This window comes from Pteropus alecto, unplaced genomic scaffold, assembly GCF_000325575.1.
Source record: "Pteropus alecto unplaced genomic scaffold, ASM32557v1 scaffold42, whole genome shotgun sequence".
In the NCBI taxonomy this organism is placed as follows: domain Eukaryota; kingdom Metazoa; phylum Chordata; class Mammalia; order Chiroptera; family Pteropodidae; genus Pteropus; species Pteropus alecto.
Window position 1 is genome coordinate 395,195 of NW_006434825.1, and position 22,947 is coordinate 418,141.

Here is a 22,947-nt window from a genome sequence, read left to right on the forward strand (position 1 = left end):
CTCTTTTCTCTGGAGGATTTTGGGGACAGTGCTCTCCTTGAATACTGCTATAGAGAAGTTTTCTGACCTAGTTACCCCTTACAGGTGTTGGGAATATTTTTTTTGTTGGTTGGTTTGCTTGTTGGATTTTGCCTGGATACTCACAGAATTCTTGCGGTACAGTGCTTCTGCAATGTTAATGCAGGTGTGAATCACCTGCGGATTTTAGTAACCTACAGATTCTAACTCAGGAGGTCTGGGATGAGGCCTCAGAGTCTGCATCTTGAATGAGCTGGACCGTGGACAATAGGGGAGAAGTCGGTCTAAGTGCTGCTCAGCTGTTAAAACGTACTAGAATGCTGAGCTCTCCATGGTGCCCAGGGATGCTGCCTGGCAGCCCTCCACTAACAGGGTTCCGAGCAGAGCGGCACGGCTGCACTCGGCACGCACCCCTGAATTTGGAGATGTGGGCTCTGTCCCCCTGCTGGGTGTCTCCAGCTCCCTGTATCTCCTCTAACTCCTAGGTCTTGTGGTTATGAGCAGCCCTTCATGTATGTTGGGTTTTAAGACGCTACGGTATTTGCCAATTTCACCAAAAAGAGAGTTTGATTCTGTTTTTATTCTTGTCGATTTGAGTTGTACCACAGAGGAAAGGGAAATAGAGACATCTTTTGAAGTAGGATCAGATTTTTTGGCTTAGGGGGCCTGGAGAGTAGGAAGAATGTGGGATTTGAAGTCAGACACTTCTGGGTTTGGATCCAGCTCTGGTCTTACAGGTGTGTGACCTTGAACAAGTTAATTAACATCTCCAGGCCCCAAAGTGCTGGTATTTAAAAAGCGGAGATGCTAAAACCTCTTTCACAGGATTGCTATGAGGATTAAAAGAGAAAGAGGTTAAGGCACCTCACACAACAAATTATGTTTTTCTTCCTCCACGAGCTCCAGCTGGCTTAAAAGCTTAAGTGCATCCCGAGTGACAATGGGTAAAGTTTATTTTGGGTTCGGAAGGCCCCCAATGCCTTATGCAGAAAGGGATTGTTCATTTTATTTCATTCCCTCCATGAATACGGATGTGCCAGGCATTGTTGGAACAGAGAAAGGTCCTTACTGAGTATCTCACAGTTGGGGGAAGGGTCACAGTTTTCATCATCCTTGAGATTTTGTTCTTTGTTAAATCTCCAAACTAAGTTATAGCATTTTCTAGATGAATCAACAATATTTGGTGGCTGGTAAGAAGTGGTCATCAACTCTGACTTCTCTCCAAGGCACTGGCAGGGGCTGCAGTGTTCACATCCCTTAACCTTCAAGAGGACATGGTCAACAGCACAGCTACCTGTCGTGCAGGGTGAGTTCGGTGGACATGGGTTAGGAATTCATAGGCACAATTACCATAAAAAGAAATCTGTCCTGACCCTTACTTATTTAACTAAGTTGAATTACAAAGTTAGGAACCACAGCTAAATTGCTGGGTTTAACATAGTTTAATGTGGGCAAGTTAACAGAGGGATTCTTGAACATCAGGCCTCTGAGACTTACTTACAAATGAATACTTACTATTAGGAAGCTGGATATTTCTAAAATCCTAAAAAAAAATCAGACTGTTTAAACAGTTCTCAGGTTCTCGTTTAACCTGTTTATTTGCTTAAGAGTTTCTCTCCTTGATAACGTGGGCAGTCTTGGTGTAGCGCAAAGTGCCACCCAAGGCCATCTGAGGAGCTAGCTAAACACAGAGATAGATTCCTAGGTCCCAGCCCAGACTGGCTGCATCTACACTGCAGGATGGGCCAAAGAACATGCATTTTCCAGAGTCCCCAGCATGCCTAACTGGGCAAGTGCCCAGAGGTGGAAACGATCAGTTTATGATACTAAGAAAGGCAGAAATTTAGGGGGGAAAAAAGCAAGACCTGAGGTTCCAAATAACATCAAGAGGAAAGACTGTATTTGTATATAAATCACTAAAACAGGAGTTAAGGTTTTCTCTTGAAAAATGATACTTAGGAAACAGTGACCTCATGAGGAATCCAGAGGATCTATGGTCTTATGTTTCAAATACTAAGGGGCGGGGTGGGGGGGAGAGAATTCAACATCAAGTGAAGGCCTCTTTGTCAAACATTCTACAGGAAATCCATCAGAAAAGTAAATTAGAGAAAGTGTATACAAGCATAGTCATGTTTACAAAGTAGCAACTTGCATAAATGGCCCTGAAAGCAGCACCAAGCTCATGGGCCCCAAATCCCCTCCCCTGGGGAAGTCTATCTGCCTTGGAGGGCTGGGACCCAGCTTGGTCTCAGGCAAAAACAAAATGGCTCTTCTCAAAGCATTAAGGGGTTGTGTGTTTTATTCAGCAGGGAAGAAAATCACAACTAGAAGTAGTAAATCAACCATCTCGATATTAAAGGAGAAGCTCTGGAAGCTCCAGTAGCTTGCCCAGGATGACTCAGGCAGGGTGGACCTACGATTGTAACTCATGCTAGTTGCTAAGGGCTTTTTCATTACCAGGCAGGGAGAGGGTGGGAGATCCAAACAGATGTACATATACCCCCCTGCCCTGGCTGAGGACAGGCAAACAGCTTCTAACCTTTCCAAATGAAATCAGCCCGCAGTGCCAGGTGGAAAATCAACTGATAATCCAATTTTGCATGCACACACCTGACTTCATAGGGCCAAGCATCCCATTTCCTTCCCTTGGCCCTGTGCTAAATGGACTGTACACATGCTAGCTCAGGGAACTACCACGAGATCAGCTGTCCAAGCCACCTAAGTGGTTTTGCAGTGATTTCTTAAAACCCAGGAAAACGCTTTTTCATTCTTTTAAAAGCCAGCAGCAGAGACCAAAGAAAAATGCTAGCCCAAACAGAACATCTGCATTAAAATGCCTCTTACCTGATTTAATTCCTTTAATGGGGTAGGTAGCATGAGCCAGGAAGTTGGGGTCACTGAACATATCTTCCTCGTACACCACAAAGCGCAGAAATGCAAGGTTTGGGTCATAAATTTCAAATGTCACCTTCTCCTGTGTTGGAGCCCAAACAGGGCTTAGGCCATTGTCATCTAGAAGATGATCAAAGCTTATTAGAGACTCCATTCATCGGTTTTTAATCCCCTTACTAGTCATGTAAATATGCATCTAGGCCAAGATCTAAGAAAATCTGAATCATCTTTTTTTTTCCACTAATAGTCCTGGTAATCCTATTGTCATAGGCCTGGCCTTCAGTGAGAAGGAGGCCACCTCCCCTTTATACAGCTCCCGTCTCAACTCCCTGGAATGTGGAAGGGACAGGCAGTGGATGACACAGCAGGAACAGGTGGGTTCGGAGAAGAGAAGGGAGTGGGTTAGTCTCTCTGAAGAGGCAGAACCAGTGTGAGTTCTGTAGCTGTCAGGGGAGAATGAACCTCGTAGAACAAGGCAAGCGTCAACCTGCCGCCCTCCGCAAGTGCCAGTTTTACGGGCCAGCACACGAGTTGCTCGTTGGGCTCCCTTTCCCCAGGGCCAGTAATCCTGGGCCTCAAAAGGCCCACAGTTCAGTTTCTTCCTGGCTTCAACTAGAAGAACATGCATTTGGCCTCTCTGCCCTCTGTGGGAAGAGATCGCCTAGGTTAGGCTGCAGCCTTCAGCCCTGTGCTAAATGGACTGACTGTACACATGCTAGCTGTACACACAGGTGGCCACATCCTCTCTGTGGCTCTGCTTCTTAGTCTTGGACTCAGTAGATAAAGAAGGTAGAGGCTGTCGCACAGAGAGGACCATCCTAGTGTCATGGTACAGGCAGCAGGAGCCTTACGTTAGTTACAGGCAGAGAAACAGCACTGGGCACAAGTCCAACTATTTAATTACATGGCCCTTTGTTTCCCCTCCCTGAGCTGACACGTGTGAGCAAGAGGGATGAAGGAAAAGACCTGGACGACCAAAGTGCACTACAGAATCCCCAGTGAGTGGCATCCCCAACATGTGACGCAACTCGCTTGAAGTTTAAGAGAATAAAGGACCCAGGCAACTTACTCACAACCGTCGTCTTAAACTTGTTGTTGTCATATTCAGCTCCACATATTTCCACCTCCACAAAGGGACACGCAATACTTCGTCCAAGCTTGGGGAGATGTCGAGCCCCGAGAACCTACGACACCGAACGGTAAGTAGTGGAATTCTCCCAGATCCATCCTGGGAAGAGCTAGCAAGTTCTGCATGGGTGGACGAGCACGGAGCTCAGTTTGGGTTTTACAGTCAGACTGTAGGAGTTCAAAGGCAGCCTCAGCTCTTTCACTAGAGAAGTCTAACAGCCTTCTGAAGGAGACCCCACCACTGTTTTTCTCATGGATGAGGAAATGGGAGAGTTGGGGTGGATTCCCACAGCTGTTAAGATGAGCCAGGATGGGAGCCCCCGTGCCATAGGACTTGACAGGTGGTCCTCACCTGAGCACATAAACAATCAGCCCACGCTCAGGTGAGCGCCCGCAGAAACCATCTTTATTCACTTGATTTCCCAGCTTTCAGGAAAGAATGGGGGAGTGTGTGATGTTCTTTTTGTAACGGGTCTTCTTTGGTTATGACAGCTGCATTTTTTTTCCTCCCTTAATCTTATGAGAAATGCAATTCATTTCTCTACCTTGCATAGTTTTCAAAAGAAATAAAAACAAAAATTCTTACAAAGAGACAACACATTCTCTGGAAGTTAAATGAACTTTAAAAAGCTTTCACCCTTAAAACTGGCCGTTAGGGGGACAAATGCTCCCTGCCATAAAGACCAAATGGCCATTTTCCACAGGCTCTCTTTTGCTTTTTTTTTCTGGCCAGAAAATGTTCTCGTCAGGACCCAGAAGATACCCTGCTGAGCCCCACAAGAGATGGATTCATACCTTAGCCCAGCAGACGACATGGGTAAGGTGTCCAAGATGAATTTGGAAAGAGCTCTCTCCCTCTTTCCCCCTGAAATGCTGTAATTAAGAGCCTCACACTATGTCTGAGTGGTGATGGTTTAAACAAGACAGGTGTCATTAGGCACAGGGCTGGGCCCTCCCAATGTCACACAGCCCTGGCTCGAGGAGAGCCGGGCCTTACCTTGACTGTCAAGGTCATCAGGATCTTCCGCTGGGACTCAGGCGGCATGGGGTCATACTTCTCCGTCCTCATGCTCTCAGGCTGTAGGACGTAGCCAGTCCGCCCATTGAGTGAAAACAAGGCCTGATTCATCTGCATGTATTTATCTGGGAAGGCAAGGACACTGCTTCTGTAAGTCAGGCAGGAAAAGGCCGGCCTCCTGGGCCAGGAGGTGCTGGGTCGGGAACGATTTATGCATTTTCCCCAAAATTATTTGAGCTAGTTGTTAAAATCGAGATCTAATTCAAAGAAAATGTGGGCTATTCAGAAAAATCTCAGACCAGGGAACACCTTTCCAAGTACGAGACAAAATCCAGAACTATAAAAAGAAGTTATTAAAACCCACTCAAAGCTAAAAATTTCTACACAGAAAAAAATTTCCATAAATGTTAAGACATGCTGTAGAAAAATCATTTTAACTCAAATGACAGATATATATATATATAAAGTTAACCTGCTAAGAGATCTGATAAATGTGTGCTATAAATACTTACACCCCATTAGAAAAACTGGGTCAGAAGCATAAACGGATAATTTGCAGAAAAGAAAAAGCAACTGCTTCCTAAATACATGAGAAACTGGTTCATGTGATTCCTAAGAGCAGTGCCAATAAGGGAAGCTCTAACAATGGAACATCGATTTTCACCTACCAGATGGGCAAAGATTGGTAAAACTAGGCGAAGTGATGCCAAAAAAGGTGTACTCAAACACTTTACCAGTTTGCATTTCCACTCTCAAACGTTATAGAATAGGGGTCCCCAACCCCGGGGCCAGGGACAGTCCGTGGCCTGTTAGGAACCAGGCCGCACAGCAGGAGGTGAGTGGGTGGTGGGTGAGCGAGCTAAGCTTCACCTGTATTCGCAGCCATTCCCCAGCGCTAGCGTCACTGCCTCAGCTCCACGGGCATCAGACCCTCATAGGAGCACCAGTCCCTGGTGTCAGAAAGGCTGGGGACCGCTGCTATAGAGGATGTGGCCGAGCATCTCAGTTCAGGCACCACTGGAATCAGTGTTCAGTGGCAAAGCAGATCAAAATGCCAGTGCTGTTCGACCCACGTGGCACTCTTGAGAATTCTGTCCCACAGATGCAGTCCCACATCTGTGGAACGAGCACGGAAGGTTACAGAAGGCAGTGTGTCTGGAATAGCTTAAATGTGCCTCAGCCGGAGTCTGGCTGAATAAATGATGGTTCCATTCAGTGGACTCCTATGCAGGCATAAAAATAATAGAAAGGACACTACCGATGAACAGATCCCCCGAAGAGGTTTAGAAAACAACAAAACTGCAGAACACTGATTTGTGCTACCATTTGTAAAAGCTTTGCCTGTTGGTTTTTCGCAGCATGTGAATATCTCTGGAAGAGAATCTGAGCATGAAGCCCTCAAAGAGAGATGGGCCAGGAGAGAGTGCTGAAACAAGCCACCAAACACCTGAATCCAGCTGTGCCTGAAGTGGATCAACTCTTAGTCTTTTTAATTACATGAGCTAATGCATTTCCTTTCTCTCCTAAGTCAGGTTAACTCGGCATCTGTCACTTGCCATCACAGGGCCGGCCAAATACAAGTGTCTGCTGTCGGGCATGCCCATCAGTCCCCTTCATCACTCCATCCACCTGATGGGCCTCACACTAACATGCTGGTTGAACCAGTTCCTAAGACATATCACACTTCCGGGATGCTACATCCCACTGGTGGCCCCAGCAGACTGTGCCTGGAATGAGACCACCATCCTCTTAGATTTATTGGCCATGATCAGTGCCCCTTTACCTGCTGTCTGGAAATTGAGCGCCACCATTTGGGAGCCACACAGCCAGAGGCGGAAGGGATCGTAGTTGGAGGAGTCCACCCTCTGTCCCTTCGGGTAAACGCGGGTCAGGCCCTTTAGATTGTACTTCAGGAGATCAATGGGTTTCTGTCTGACGACGCTGTCAGCCTTCGTCTCCACAAAGGAGCGGATTTCTCGGAAGTCGGGGTTTTCTGCACACAGAGAGGGAGTCACCATTTATTCTGTGTCTCAGGCACTGTCTCAGCGCACAGGCTGGATGAGCACATTGTAAAATGAAATCCGGAATCTTTGACAAGACGCACATGGTTCCGATGACAGTGCTGTAGTTGGGACTGCTCCGAGCACCGGCCCTTTGGGAGCCGAGTGTTCCCACAGCCTTTTTGTGGGAACAAAAATCCCTTTGGGGATTTTCATAATTTTCTTTTTGTTTAAAACTATCAATAGCCTTACAAGAGAAAACACAAAAGTGGTACAATTATAGAAAGGAGGAGGAAGGGGAATGGCCTCAGGGATCAGCAGGTAGGAAATCTTAGGAGTGGAAGACCAAACAGTAGATCTGACTTCCTCATCGAAGATGTTATAGATGAGTGAACCCAGCCTCGTGGTGGAGGGAGAATCCACTGCTGCAGGAAGGGATGTGACAGACCAGGGGGAGAATGAATGAGAGAAGGATGGGAACATGCAAACAATTCTTTGCTTGAGGGAAGCTTTGCTCCTTCACATTGAGCTCTGGTGGGACGGCCCATAAGCCTGCAGAGCCTGGCATCTTTCCCTGCACGTGGTGGTGCCCAGGGACCAGCCTCGAAGCGACCGTTAACCCCGGGGTTTGGTACTGTTTCTCTGGCCCCTGTCCTGGAATCACAGGTCCTCGAGATCAAAGATAAGAGCTGCTCAAAATGCTCAAAGAAAGGGGGAAGAAAATGTGAAGAAAACAGGATCATAATTAGATCAAAGAACTGTCTACTCCAGAGAATTTGGTAGAAGACCCATTTTTGAATCTTTCTGTGCCAAATCATGGTCCCCCCCAAAATATCTGGGTCCTGATCCCTGGAACCTATGACCGTGGCCTTATATGGCCAAAGAGACTTTTCAGACGTGCTTGAAAGTGGGGAGATTATCCAGGCCTTGAATGTAACCACAGGGTCCTTATAATAGGGAGGTAGAGGAAGATTTGACCACATCGAAGAGAAGGCCATGTGACCACAGAGGCAGAGAGAGATTGGAGTGACACAGCCACAAACCAAGGAATGCTGGCGGCTATCAGAAGTTGGAAGAGGCAAGGCATGGGTTGTCCCCTAGAGCCTGTGGAGGGAGTGGCTGAAATCTGCTGCTACCTTGATTTCAGCCTTGTGATACTGATTTCAGACTTCTGGCCTCCAAGACGATGAGGGAATATGTGCTGATTTCTGCCATTAAGGTTGCAGTAACTTGGTGGCAGAAATCAAATTTACTATGTGAGAGGCTTTTCCTCCTGAAGATACCACAGGGCCTGTTTGGCCCTGAGGATAAACTCGAGGGGAGGCTCCGCCTAGAGCCCTTCAGAACAAGCAGGAACCACACTCACTGTGCCCTGCGACAATGCCAGACTCATAAGGAAATGAGTTTTCACCACACTGGGAGACAGAGTCACGGGAGAGACAGTACCTAAATTGTCCTTGGTCTTGCTGGTTGGTTTGCAGTAGACGACCAGGTCCGAGAGCTCGATGGCAATCGACTGGTTCTTCTCCCAGTACTTCATGTTGTTCTCCTGTTTGGGACCAACCATCTGTAGTTTCAGCCCTCAAGCCAGCACCTGAGAAATCCCGTCCTCCTGGCTCACCTGGCATGCATTTTCTCCCCCTCCCAGTCCCCTCTCTCTCCTCTCGGCCCTCCTGCATGCTCGGATCTTTAATGTAGTTGAATATTTTCCTTTCCCCTGCCTCTCCTCTCTTTCCTTCCTTTCCCTGCTGAAATTCTTGACCAAGTTGTTTCCACCCAGGATTGGTGTCTGTCACCACCCCACTCTCCTTAACCCTCTGCTATAGGCTTCCTGCCCTGTCCCTTCCCCTAAAACCACACTGCTATAGCTCATCGAACTCTGGTTCTCCAAGCCCATAACCTCACATCCTCCTGGGCTCTGTACACCATAGCATCCTTGTCACAATGCGCAGCCTCTGCACCCCTCTTCCCTGCACTATGCGCCACCTCCTCCTACCTCTGACCTAGCCCATCACGGCTCTGCCCTAAGGGCTCCCCAGAGCCCAGGACACATGCCATGGACTTTGGAGCCACTTCCTCTTAGAGGACTCACGGTCACATCCACTTCTATCCAAATAAAAATGAGCTCTTACTTCACCCCAAACCAGGCAACCCTGTCAGACCTTGCCAAACTCTGACTCTCATCCTCCCGTGGACCGAGGGGGAAGCTTGAGGGGACATTATATGCGGACAGTAACAGTCACCATTTGGCAGGTGCTTAGCTTCAGCACTGCACACTGAGGGCTTGATGAGTGTGATCTATGCCCGCACGTCCCCAAGAGGCAGATTTTACCTCCACTTTACAAAGAAAGTGCAGCACGCAGAGGTTGAATAGCTTACCCCAGACTACACAGCAGGCAGGCGACAAGACTATGCAATCAGCCTCACCCAGGTCACCACTCTGCTTCATCCCTTATACAACGTCAACCACCAGGTCCTGGAGAAGATGTCCCTAAAATGCCCCGGAGTTCGCAGCCCAGGTCCTTCCGAACCACAGAAGTGATCTCCTGCCCCCTCACCCCGCAGCCTCCATGCTCCTTCCTCTGCTGTTCCATCAAATCCCTCCTCCTTCTGGACCCTTCCCAAATCATTCCTTCTAGAGGAAGCCTTCCTGGATAACTCCAGCCAGGGCTGGGAAAAGGATAATGCTTTCCTCAACCCTTCCAGAGTGCTGTCTCACCCCAGCTTGGCCTTGTTCGGCCTTACACTGTCCCTTGTCTGACTGTCCTGCATTGGTGCCATTCATCACTAGTGCCCAGACCTTGTTTCTCCACTGAGACGTGTTCTTTGGGAGCAGGGTCCTGCGGGTAGCAAGTGTTCAGGTGGCAGGGGCTACGGAACACCGTGGTTATGGCAGTGGGAACTGGAATCGGAGACATTGGTTTGATAGCTGGCCCTGCTGTTTAATTGGCTGAGTCAGCTGAGCGAGTCATAAAAATCTCTCTGTGCCTTAGTTTCCTCAACTGTAAAATGAGGCCAATGTGAAGGCACACCTCCTAACAGCTATTGTGAGAATTAAGCAAGAGGCTTTAGCACTCCACCAGGCGTGTGGCAAACAACAAGTGGAGGCTACTCGATTGCTCCAGAAATGTCCTCCAGGCAAAGGACAGGGAAGTCAGCTCTTCGAACAAGCAGGTGTAGGCGCCCGGTTTCTTCTGTACGAACGCCTTCACTCATGAGTGCTGACGTAAATCCTGGGGCCAAAGTGGACCTTGGCAATGACCAGCAAATAGCCTTTGTTATGAACCCAGGCAGTGACCATATCACCAGGACACATCTGAATGTGACTGAAGCCTCCAAAATTTGCCCTAGCTCATCCACACACGGCCAGTTTTCACCGGCCTTTTCCACACTTTCCAAATATCTCTGAGGACAAAGAAAACCACAGCAGTGAGGCTTGAAGGGGTAGTAGTAGGTAGGATGGGCCTGGAGCAAGAGGCAAAGATGTCAGCCAGACAGTAAATAGCAAAATGCTGTCAGAGAAACGGAAGTATTATTTATTTTCAGACTTGAGGTGTTTTCTCCTAAACCTTGAATCAACTTGATTTTGCACTCTTCCTGCACGATTTTTCCATGGGGTTGTTTGGAGACAGGAAACTCCCCCAAAAAACACAGTTCACGTCTAAGGACAACAGAATTGCTTAAAATGGGGTGTTGGGGGGTGGGAGGGACATGCCATACCTACAGTGAATTACCGAACTATGGCCTCACTCACAAAGCACAGCAATGAAAAGTTATGGGCTTCACTTTTTTTTCTCCCAACCTTAGCATAAGACAATATCAGTTTAAGAAGAAACAGCAGTTGCTTCTTCAAAATATTAAAGCAATTACTCTCCAGACTGGCAGATTTTGCCCATCAGGCCATCTCAGAATATGAAGCCACATTTCATTAGGCTTTAGAAACTCACTAACTAGACAGATCGTAGTAACTGGTCTTTTGCCATTGACTGAAGGAGGCTAGAGATTGTGTAAAACTACAGAGCCTCGAGCAGATTTATTTTTGTTGGTTTTGTTTTGTGGTAAGGATATAACTTTATTTTTTCCAAATGGATGTCTATTTCCTGAGCAAGTTCTTAGGGACAGGCACAACCTTAAGGCCTCAGTGAGGAGCTGCTGGCAGTAAGCTGAGAGCTCACCTCAAGCTGGTCTCCCAAAGGTGGCGGGGGGGGCCCTCCCTTGCTCCCACACCAGCTCCTCATACTGCTGCTTGTGCCCAGAGTGAGAACTCAGTCAATTTTGCCAACTCCTGTTTTTTTTTAACCTTCATGTATAATGAAACTTTAAAATTTTTCTCATAAAATCTTAGCAAATGTCAAAACCAATTAAAGAGGAATGTAGATCAAAGACAGGATAGTCGTCTTAAACAGCTAAGCTTAATTTCGGAATCCTCATGCAGGAGAGGAAAGAAAGGGGCAGGGAACCTTCAAGTGAAGTCACATTTTTCTCCACAAAGAGGCGCGGAGAGCCGGGATGCACCAGGCAGAGGGTATCCATCGCCATGCCCGTGCCAGTCTGGGCCCTACGCTCGGCCCAGTCCCAGGAAAGGGCTGGGTGCCTGAGAATGAAGTCTACAGAGAAGAGTCGCGAAGGGCTTTCTCACTAGTGTTTTTCTCCATTCTCAGCTACTGGGGCCCAGAATCCCAACTACCAGAACACGCTCAGGAGGGTCACATGCTGGCAAATGGTGCCACACAGATCACAATGCCAGCTCTTCGATCGCAATGAGAACACACACCTAGAAGTTAGGGGGAAGATGATCTTTCAAATGAATCTTGGGGTGGTGGTGCCCCGCTGTGCCTCAGAGCTGTACTGCACCAGAGGCACGAGAGGGAAGAGATGCCCCCGTTAGGAAAAGTGGAAACAAACAGCCTGTTGATCATTAGCTCGTGTGACTGGTGATGGTCTGACAAGCCTTGGGAAGAATGAAGACCCATATGTGAGGCCTCTGACTAGATTCTGGGATGGGAAAGATGGCAGGCCCTGTCAGGGAGGATGCTCATCCCACCGGCCCTCTGCAGAAAGTCTTCTAAAAACTTCAGCCCAGGGTGTTCGAAGAGTCAGTCAGGGTGACCAGAAACTGGCCCAAGGTGGGAGGGAAGACCAGGCTGATGTCCAAGGACACTGAAAGAGGAATGACTCAAACTCTAACCAGAGGCTGCAGGAACCCAGGAGGTCCTGGGAAAGCTTTAAAATCAATCTCTTGAGTCAAGATCTGCCTTAGAAGCAAACAGGTACATGGGAAACCCTAAAACTTCTTCCCAGTTCTATGGCCGCAAGAAAGAGCAGACGGCACTGTACACGTCCCCACGTCCTTCTGCTCTGACAACGTGATGATTAAATAACATCACAAACTGAAGCCCTTGCTGTGTCAGGTACCAAGCCCAGCACTTTTCATACTTCATCTTATTTCATCCTCGCTTCGTCTTTTGAGTTAGGTATTTGGCTCCTTATTTTGCAGACAAGGAAACTGAGGCCCAGAGAAGTGTGGTTACTTGCCCAGGATCCAACCCTGCCAGACTGCAAACTGCAGTATGCCTAGTTCCAAACCTCCTGTTCTTACCCCATAACCTCATCCTTCCAGCCAAACACTTATGCTTCATTGAGTATGACCCAAGAGAGTTCATTCCCATCTAGAGTGGAAGTTCCAAACTTCTGGAGGGAAGGAATGGGGTCCTGTTGATTACACTACCCCCAGGGCCCACCGCAGCTCCAGGGAGGCGAGCTCAGTGATGCTCGCTGTACAAAGGATCCAGCCTGCTTTGAACAGTATTTAAAGAAAATGCTCAAAATAAGGAAGGCAAGACATTCTTGTCGAGATACAGCCCCAAACATCGAGAGTCACTGCACACACTCTGAGCCTTCTGAAGATTCAAACTAGACCCAGCTTCCCAAGAGACCTCCGATATTCCTTCCTCTTTGAAATGATTGGTGCTCCCCTGAGGCTGAACCCACCCCATCGCCTCCCTGTGGTACCTGGGCCTGCTCCTCCTGCTGCCCGGACCCACCCACACTGTAGCAGAGTACCAGAGGCCTGAGAATACCAGGCCCACCTGAGCCCAGGTGAACGAAGGGCCTACCTTGGTGTCAATCTTCCAGGTGATCTCCCGAATGCTGTGAAACCACTCAAAGAGCTCTTCCACCTTGTCTGTGGCAAACTCCACCGGAGGGTCACCCTGCTTCTTGGGCTCCAGGATAAAGACGAAAGGCTTCTGGTTTTTCCCTTGTGGGGCTTTCACTTTGAGAGAGAATAACAGAAGTCCTGATCAGCCTGTTAGAAGGCCACAAAGACCAGCTGCCTGAGCCACTTCTGTCATGAACCCGACCCGACCGCCATTGCTGTAATCATGGTCACCATCGACTGGAACATCTGCTTTGTATCAGGCAGTGTCTAGACTCTTTACACACATTACTGCTTAAGGTACACAGCAGCCTGAGTAGTGTTCTCCAAAAAGATATGCCCACGGACTGACTCTGGGACCTATAAATGTGACCTTAGTTGGAAATAGGGTCTTTGTAGATGTACTTAAGAATCTCAGGATGAGATCATCCCTGGATTTAGGGTGGACCCTACATCCAAGAACTAGTGTCCTTATCAGAGGAGGAAGAAGGAACTTTGAGACACAGGAAAGATAGCCATTAAAGACGGAGAGATCAGAGGGATGCGGCCTCACGCCAAGCAACACCAAGGATAGCCACCAGCCACCAGAAGCTAAGAGTGAGGCATGCAATAGATTCTCTGCAGAGAAAGTGCCTTCTAGATAAGAAAATTAAGGCTATGAGAGGAGAAATTATATCCCATCTAACATTATTCACTAAACTCTTTGATCCCCTATGTGCCAGGCAATATTCTAAGGAGATTACATGCCAATATATCTTATTTAATCCTTATCACAACATTTTAAGGGTGCTACTCTTGTCATGCCCACTTTATAGGACAGGAAACAGAGATTCATTGAGGGAAAGTATGGAAGGTCACAGAGCTAGTAATGGCAAAGCCGAGGCTCGAATCACATCTAACTCCGAGCTCCCTCTTCATAACCACTAAGCCACGCATCTGTGCTCTGCAAATCTGGCACAGGAGACAACGCGAATAGCAATACGGCTCATCCATTAACTTGCCGGGGGACATTAGGCAGGGCCTGTGGTCACTTAGGGGCTTGGCTTTCTCGTCTGTTAACTTGGACAAGAGTCCCTGTCCTACCTACCCTACTAGATTGTTGTCAGGGGAAAACAAACAAACAAACGGGTACTAAATAGAGAAAGCAAAGCACTGTCACTAGAAGCAGAATGTTCCTCACGCTGCTGTTATCTGAGGCCTAACGCCATTTTCAGGTCCACGCCCCCCCACACTGAGAGTCTTGGAGGGAAGAAGCCCAGACTAATGGATGGATGGACTGCAGGGAACGTGGAAATGTGGCTGCTCAGAGAAGGAAGCTGCTCGGGCTTCTTGCCCAGATTGTTCTCCTCGTTGCCTTCAGTCCCTTCGTATACAAGCCACTCGATCTCCATTTAAAAATGCGCATGGTCAGGGCTCAGGAAGTCCCACGCAAATCACAGCCCTGCCAATGGTGTACGAGCCTGCGTGCCCAGGGCCGTGCATTCACTTTGTCCCTTGCACCAGACTCCAAGGTGGGCAGGCCGGGTTTCCTGATGCCCAGCTGAGCAGCCAGGAAGCAGAGGTTCAGAGACAAGTGACAGGTCCAGGGTCTCAAAGCAACTGAGAGAGACAGAGCTGGGCTTAGAACTAGATCCTCCCAACTCTGTGCTCCATTGCAGCCTGACCTACAGCCCAGCTCCTCTTAGCAAAGCATGGGAAACCCAGCAGGATCCCTGAAATTACAAAGAAGCTGGGAAAAACACCTAACATTTGTTCAGCACTTACTCTGCATCAGACTCTGTTAGCACTCTACAGACCTTAATAGGAGGCATAACATTGTCATCAGGACCAGCCTGGCCCAATACTCAGCTTCAGCATCCAGGTCAGACCCAGCAACAGCCACCTCCTTGCCTGGGGCAGTTCTGAGGCCAAGCTGTAGGGGATTTGGGTGGGAATCCAGGCTAAGACCATGTGTGCACGTACCAACGTTATAGGTGTTGAGATCCAATATTCCTCTGCAAAGAGACCCTAAGGGATTGTCTTCAATAATCTGTGAAGAAACAAGACATAACTCGCATTTGTCTTCACAGGAAAAATCATAAAAGACAACCTGTTTCCAAAGCACACCATTTAGCAAAGACACTGCCAGTGGAACTGTTTAAAATGCATTTTCATCACAGGATACATCCAGGGGGAGAGAGCTAAATAATGAAGCATGTTGCCGATGTGGACCAAGCAGCGAGCAGGCGCCGGCAGTTCAGCGTTTCATTTTCCAATCTGTAAAAAACGTGCCTTGTGCCTAGAACAGGTTCTGAAGTGTTTCCATGGATCTGGTTTCAAAAACCTCTTAGACCCTTTATAACATTATTATGAAATGGGACTCTCTGGACTCCTAAAACCCAGCTCCAGAACCTTCTGTAACTCCGTATGTCCTCCAGGAGCAAGACCCACGCACTGTATTCTGGCTTTGAGGATTTCTGGGTCTTGGTCAGCCTTCCAGCTCCACCTCCTAATGGATATTTGAACCATCCCAAGGTACAGGCAAGATGGGAAATATCTCGGTCTCAGGAGAAATGGCAGAACTGTACATCTGTCCATTGCTTGTACTCCCCCACCCCACCACCAGGCTAACGCTGTGGGGGTAGGGGCACCACAGACGGAGTCGGTGAGGGGGTCACGTCTCTGTCTCAGATCAGACACACAGAACACAACTATGTTCCCAGCACCACACCTTTTTTTTAGGCTGCGCCTCCCATCTGGAATTCCTCCTGCCAGTCTCTTGCTATTGATCTCTAACTTGACTTTTAAGGTTCAAATGTCCCTTCCTCCATGCAGCCTTCCCAGACTGCCCCAACTCCCTTAGGAAATTCCCTGGGCTCAAACAGGACCTTAAAATCCTCATTACAAAGAGTTCATCCCTGGTGCAGTGCTCTTTCACTTAAAGTGGCTGCTCTTTGAGCCTTCTGAGCGAGAGGAGGTGGGGGACAGAAAACAGGTTTGTAATGTCACTAGGAGGGCCTCGACTCAGCTTCTACGTAGGACCACTCGCTTATTCACACCGACCACGTTCTGAGAGTCTAGCTGGCCAAACTCAATGTGTTTTATTTGCAAGCTGCTTTAAGCAAAGGACAAATTCCTGTTTGGCTATTTTCACTTTAGAGGGAATTATCCTGCATATTCAAAGCCTTCCATCCCCGCACAACCTGATTAAAACATGATGGCCTGTCACAGTGACTTTCACCCCCCATAGCTCAAGGGACAATATCCTAATTTCCACATCACTCTGTTGTCCCTGTTCCAGAGCTCCATGGGGACCACATGGAACTGCGTGTGATATGTACCCACTGAGATGGCTCAGGGGGGTTCCCCGAAGAAGAGGATTGCCAGGTCCCTCCCTGTGATGACGGAGACTCACCTGCTTCTCCAGCTCCTCCACATCCACTGTTGAAATGTCCTCGACGTAATTAGACGGGAAGTACTGCTGGATTCTGGTTCCGTAGTCTCCTTTCCACCTAGATAAAAACAGGGCATCAGAGGGCCCAGAGGGCGGTGTTAATAGTCCATCACTGCTCGTTCGGTTCCAGCTGCTGATGGGAGAAAGGCAGCAAGTGATCAAGTGACCAGAGGAGGTGGTCACTAGTTGTGACAACAGAGCACCTCAGAGGGATCCTCTGCTTTTTTATCAGCGATGACTGATTAGGGGGAAATCCTCTTACCACGATCTTAATATTTGGTCAAAGACACCAAAAGTCAAAAGTTTCAATGCTTTACGTGGACATCAGAAGCCAGAAAAGATGCAAACTCTACTCTAGAGCAGGTCCAACCCCATTTCGGGGAGGGCTGTGAGTTTAGAGACAAGGGTAGCATAAAGAAGGTTCTGGAGCCAGAAAGCCTGGACTCAAATTCCAGCTCCACCACCAACTACATGGGCACTCTGTGGCTCAGACTCTCCCTCTGTAAAATGGGGATAATCCCAGTTCCAGAGGATTTATTGAGACTACAGAGGTTAAAACATGCTAAGAGCTTTAAACAGCACCTCGTACGTAGTAAGTGCTCAACACTGTTAGTTCTCGTTCAGCTAAAATACTGGCCCCGACCTTCTTCCCAGCTCTGTGACGGCACTAATAACATGGGACATAATTGATCCATGAAAGTGTCTCAACTCCACCAAACTGTAGGCGCCTCCAAGGTTCCCCGCCCCCCCGCCAAGTCTAGTGCCCGGGCATGCAGGGATCCTCCTCCAGCCCCTCTCCGGGGCCACTTTCTGCAGCCGGGGGCACTGTCCAGAATGCATCTCTGACCACACCACGGTGATGGCTCCCGAGGCCTTCAGAATCAAGCCCAGACTCTTTAGCCTGGCAAGCAGAGCCCATATGGTGTCTTGACCCCAGGGACTCTTGGACCTCGACTCCTGCTTCTCCATGACTCAAACTTGACATTCATTCCAGCAACCTGTCACTCCCCACGTGTGCCCCCCTCCCTCACCATGTTGCCATGGATGCTTTTTGTATCCAGCTCTCTCCTACTAACCATTTAAGACTCGGCAAAGATGTGCCTCTTCCAGGGAGCCTTCCCTGACTGCCACCTAGGTTGATTACTCTTCTTCGATGCTCCTGTGGCATCTGTCCCCAGAGCTGCCGGAACAGTTTGCACCTTATATTTACCTTATCCATCTGTCTTCCCCACAATGTGACTCCTTTCTCAGTCTTAATCAAATCTGTACTTGGGGTTGGTGGGAAGCACTTCACTAATGTTTGTTGACCTTAATAAGCAGAGTAAGAATCAACTGTCCCACAGCCTGGTGGAAATATTGGACTATTCATTGTAAGGCATTTTCAGGCTCTTTTCATCTTCATTTACAGACCCATCTCAGGCAAAGGCTGGCTGTATTCAGGGTGACCGTATGCACTGTTTACCCAGAATTGAGTGGTTTATGCCTGTTTTCCAGGTGTAATTATTAACAATAGCATCCCCTTCACTCTCAAATGCATCCTGGTTTGGACAAAAATTATTTGATCCCCCTAGGTATACTGGAACCAGTTTAGGAGGGCACACTATTGCCACCAGAGAGAGAATGAGAAATGGGGGGACCTCAGCTGGGCATATTACCCACAGTCCCTCACCAAAGGCCATCATGCCAATCTCTTAATTCATCTAAGGTGAGAAACTGAGAAATCTGGAGAACTCCACATCAGAGGTGTGGAAAGGCATGAGTCTATTTCACATATGGAAAAGTATATGATTTGGAGTCATCACCTGGGCTCTACCCACAACCCAATACATCAGTCATCCGCACAGACAGAACTGGGACCTCAACAGAGGCAGGTACAGAAGCAAAGTGAGGGCATGCTGGGCCTGGGGGAGACCTGGATTCTGGCTGTGCCACTTGGGTAGAGGGACCTAGGGAAACCCGCGCCTTTGTCCTGGAGAGAAGCGAATGGACAACACCTGGTTGGCAAGCTGGGGCTGGGAGCCTGCAAAGAGGGGAGCTCTGGGGGCTGCAGTGGGAGAGCAGACATTAGCAGGGAGGCCAGATGTGAGCTCCATGACCCCACTCCAGCTGCAGCAAAAAATCTCTGTGATGTGACTTTGACTTTGAGAATCTAGGTAAGAATTAGGTTGGAAAGAGGGGCTTCTCCAAATTAGAAAATAATAAAAAAAAAAGACCTTGACTTTGAAAACCTCTGGATCTAACACATGACTTAAGAGTGTAGGTTCTAGGGTCAGAAGTCCTGGCTCGAACCTCAGCCTGCTGTGTGGCTTTGGACAAGTTACTGTACTTCTCTAGGCCTCAGTTTCCTTGTCTGTTAAATGCAAGTAACAAAAGAGAGAACCTTATGGAATCATTGTGTGGATTAAATTAGTTATTTGAAATAAGTGTGTTAAATGGTGCTTGACACAGAGGCGCTCAATTCAAGCTGCTATTCCGATTTCTCGGTCAGGTCCAGCTATCTTGTGGAGGAAGAGGTGCAGATCTTGCGAGGTACTTGAATCTGTGCCAGTGCTCATGGTTACGAACAAGTTCTTCTTGCTCTAAGGTAGAAAGCATCCCACAAAACCACCTGCCCAGGGACCTAAGGATGGGCAGTAAATTTTTTTTTCCAGGTGAAAAGGGGTTAGAGATAACTAGGTACCTTTGGCCTAAAAATGTGCCCTCTTCAATCCAGGATGGTGCCATCGCACAGGGCACAGGACTAAGTCATTGCATAAACATTTGAATTTAAAATGATGTGCAGGCCTGTGTAATGGAAACAGCCTGCACTACTTAGTAGCTGTGTGACTTTGGAAAGCCTCATTTGCCACATCTGTAAAGTGGGGATAATCACAGTCATAACTCCACAGGTTTAGAATGAGGGTTTGGTTAGATGACATATGAAAGCAATTAGCATAGTGCTTGGCACACAGTAAGACCTCAGTAAATGGTAGCTGCCATTACAATTAAAACAATACATAATGTGATACGATATTATGTAATTATTATTGTGTATCCACTTTTCCAAATAGAGCATGCATGCATCAGGCCACTTTCCAGAGAAGGTACAACCAGTCAAAGCCAGCTCAGAACAGGACGCAGATAAAAGGAGTCAGAGCTCAGCTAGCACTTGAGTCTCAACACCAAGAAGGGACCAGTCAAGTTCATCTGCCAAGCGGCTCAGCCTTACCAGCCCCCGGGTTCCTTGGAGACGTTGTGAATGAGAGCACCACGGCAAAAGCTCAGCTCATCACTCTGCTTGGCTTTGTAGTCATACAGAGCTTTCACGGTTCTCTGAGGCTTTCAGGGAAAACAAGAAGGAAAAGGTCAGGCAGACAGACAAGAGCAGAGGGAGGCAGCTGCATTCCCAGGCACTTTTAGTTCTTCTGATTAGGGAGTGGGAAGCATCAGTCTGAGGTTGCAGTGCCATCTGCTGGAAAAGTTCTGGAATTGCGACGGAGCAGTAGTCCAAAGGGTCGCCAGGGATTGGGGATGGAGACTGGCCTGGTCGGAGCCAAGGGCAGTTCAGAGTCACCCAAAATTGCTCAGTTTTCTCAACAAAGAAAGGATATGCCTTTCAGATTAAGCCACACCACCACCTCTAAAGTCCTCAGTGCCTATGCTCAAACACTATTTCTGGCCATCCTGAGCCTCACTAATATTTTACTTAGGCCAGAGGTCCCCTAACTAGACTCCTGCAGAACACTGACATTTTGCAGGAGTAACTGAGTTGCTCCTCCATTATATTTATCAAAAGGTAGTCTCTGCAGAAACAAGTAAGCCAGAACTGAGGATAAAATTTTTCTTCAATGAATTTGCTTTCATGCTTGCTGCTTGGCAAGCATAAATCCGTGGCAAAATGAACATCCACACAGCAAGCAAATATTAATGGGAAAACCTCTGAAATTGTCAAACCTGTTCAGATCACCAACTTTGCCCTCCTCTACCCAAGGAAATGGGAACAGGGGTTTTAATAAGAAATCCAGTAAAATTGCTCCTGAGAGCACAGGCTATGGAGTCAAATCTGTGGGTTCAAGTTACTTCTCTGCCCTTTACTACTATATAACCTTGAGGCTCTCTCAGCCTCAGTTTCCCCATATGTGAATTGGGAATTAATACTTTACATGCTTTACAAGGTTGTTGAGACTATTAAATGAGATAATGCATGTAACGATAAAAATGATGATGTTTGCATTTCTTCAGAGTTTACTACAGTCAGAGCACTGCTCTAGGCCTCTGATCTATAGTATCTCCTTTAATCCTCCCAACGACCATGACAAGTAGACAGCAGTATTATTATGCCCACTGTATAACTGAGAAAACTGTAGTACAGAGAGATGAAGTATCCTTGTCCAAGGTCAACCAGCTGGTAAATGGCTCAGCTCAGAGATAAATCAATTAATGTGCGTTATTGCCATAGTTCATGATGTTCCTTAAGAAGCAATGTACTCTGGGTTCTATAAGCTCTGCTACAGGAACCTCCAACCAGAGGCTTACCGGGTCTCCTGCACTCGTCTCCCCAACCTGCAAATGGAGCCTGCTCTACCTGCACATCTTGCTTTAAGGGTGGATATAAAGATTGGACTACATCTCTGCCCATGAAACTCCACAGGTCACTGCCAGGCTCTAAGGCCACAAGGAAGTGGTAGAGGTGAAGGTGCCACATAATGGCTTCCATAAGGAGTAAGTCTCCAGCCTGACAGGTGGTCCCTCATGAACTACACAGAATAAACCATCCATCAGATGACCAAGTAGGCATGCTGCAATGCAACATGGCTAAGAGCACACACCTTGCAACCAGAGTGCCTGGGTCCAAATCCCCCCACACTTTCCTAGCTATATGACCTCAGCGATTATTTGACCTCTGTATGCCTCGGTTTCCTCATCTGTACAATGGGCACAAAAGTAGTACCCACTGCATGGGGCTGTTGTGAGGATTAATGAGTTGTCAAGTGCTTAGAACAATGCTTGATGCTTGGTTATCAATATGTTACCTATTATTATCGATCCAGTCATTCCAGTTCTAAGAACTCATCCAAAGGAAATAATGCAAAAGATGCCCAAAGCCTCACACGTGAAGAAGTTCATTTTAGTGTTAACTAGAAGAGCGAAGACCAGGAACGACCCAAATGGCCATTGATGGGGACATAGCTAAACTGGCACAGCCACCCAGAATATTCTGCAGCACTAAAAACATTCTTTTTTTAAAAATTCCAAGCCACATATTTCATCTAAATTATTTGGCCTACCTGGTTAGACAAAAATGGTAATTAAGAAGATTAGCAATGGAGAAGCCCACAGGTAGGCACGTGGGAAATGAAAAAGCAGAATGACAAGGGCAGGTGCAGGTGGTAGTTACTGCAAATGACACGTAAGCAAAGCCCAGAAGAGATGGCACATCCCAAAATGCAGACAGCTACGGCGTTAGGGCGGTGAGACTAGGACTGACCATTTTATCTTGTTTTCAAAGTGAGTTTTTTAACTGTTATGTCATTTTTCACTCGTAATAATAGTAATTTTTTTTTCCAAGGCATTCACTTCAGCTAGGCAACTGGTGATCAAATTCGGCATGCAGTTATGTTTTAATCTGGCTCAATTAGTAGAGGAAGATTTATCTCTATAACTTGGTGTTGCAAGGATTTAAAAGTGGGGAGAGTCCACATAAAACATCTATATTATTGGCTTGTCTTGAGAAATCATTGCCTGCTCTCCGGGAAGGCACTGATGGACTGATCGTGGGGAGTGGCTGCCCTTGAGATAGGCTGTGTGTTCCATGGTCTCCACCATTCCCTGACATCTGGCTGACACGAAGCCATGGCATTCTCACTGCCAAAGCATTTGTCACTTCCAGTAAAAGTTTTCACAGTGAAGCTAAGTCCCCTAACACATTTCGCATACGGCTCCATTTGCCCGCAACTTTTTGAGACTTCATTTCTTGCTGAAAGGGATTTGCTTTGGCAAGGATTTTAAGTTAAAAAGAAATCCACCCCTGGATTTCTACAGAGCCCACCAGTGGGGCCCCTTCCTGAGTACCATCCACTAATCATGAACCAGACAGCCCCTCGAAGAGAAAGTTCGCTTTATTCTTCCTCCACAGGCCCAAAGTAAATTTGAGATGAAACTGGAGCAAGGAGGAGCTGGGGGCTAAGAGTATAATCCAGCCCTACCTGCATGAAATTAAACAACAGCCGGGGTGGAAACATGAGATAGCGTTCACACTGCAAAGAGGTCAGTGAAACAAATGGAATTTATAAACACCACCGGCTCAGTCAGTGAGCAAGAA

At 47.6% G+C, this 22,947-nt stretch overlaps 1 protein-coding gene across 1 annotated transcript in view; it reads right to left on the reverse strand.

Annotated features, from left to right (window-relative positions):
- PLCG2 (phospholipase C gamma 2) overlaps window positions 1-22,947 on the reverse strand; it is a 137,222-nt gene that overhangs the window by 24,748 nt on the left and 89,527 nt on the right. Inside the window, exons 22-30 of the mRNA XM_006909701.3 lie at window positions 19,855-19,964; window positions 16,608-16,704; window positions 15,176-15,242; window positions 13,173-13,330; window positions 8,503-8,605; window positions 6,840-7,049; window positions 5,036-5,181; window positions 3,980-4,094; window positions 2,863-3,030 (exon numbers count right to left, since the gene is read on the reverse strand). Coding sequence (XP_006909763.1) covers window positions 2,863-3,030; window positions 3,980-4,094; window positions 5,036-5,181; window positions 6,840-7,049; window positions 8,503-8,605; window positions 13,173-13,330; window positions 15,176-15,242; window positions 16,608-16,704; window positions 19,855-19,964 — 1,174 coding nt within the window. The remainder of the gene's footprint in view (window positions 1-2,862; window positions 3,031-3,979; window positions 4,095-5,035; window positions 5,182-6,839; window positions 7,050-8,502; window positions 8,606-13,172; window positions 13,331-15,175; window positions 15,243-16,607; window positions 16,705-19,854; window positions 19,965-22,947) is intronic.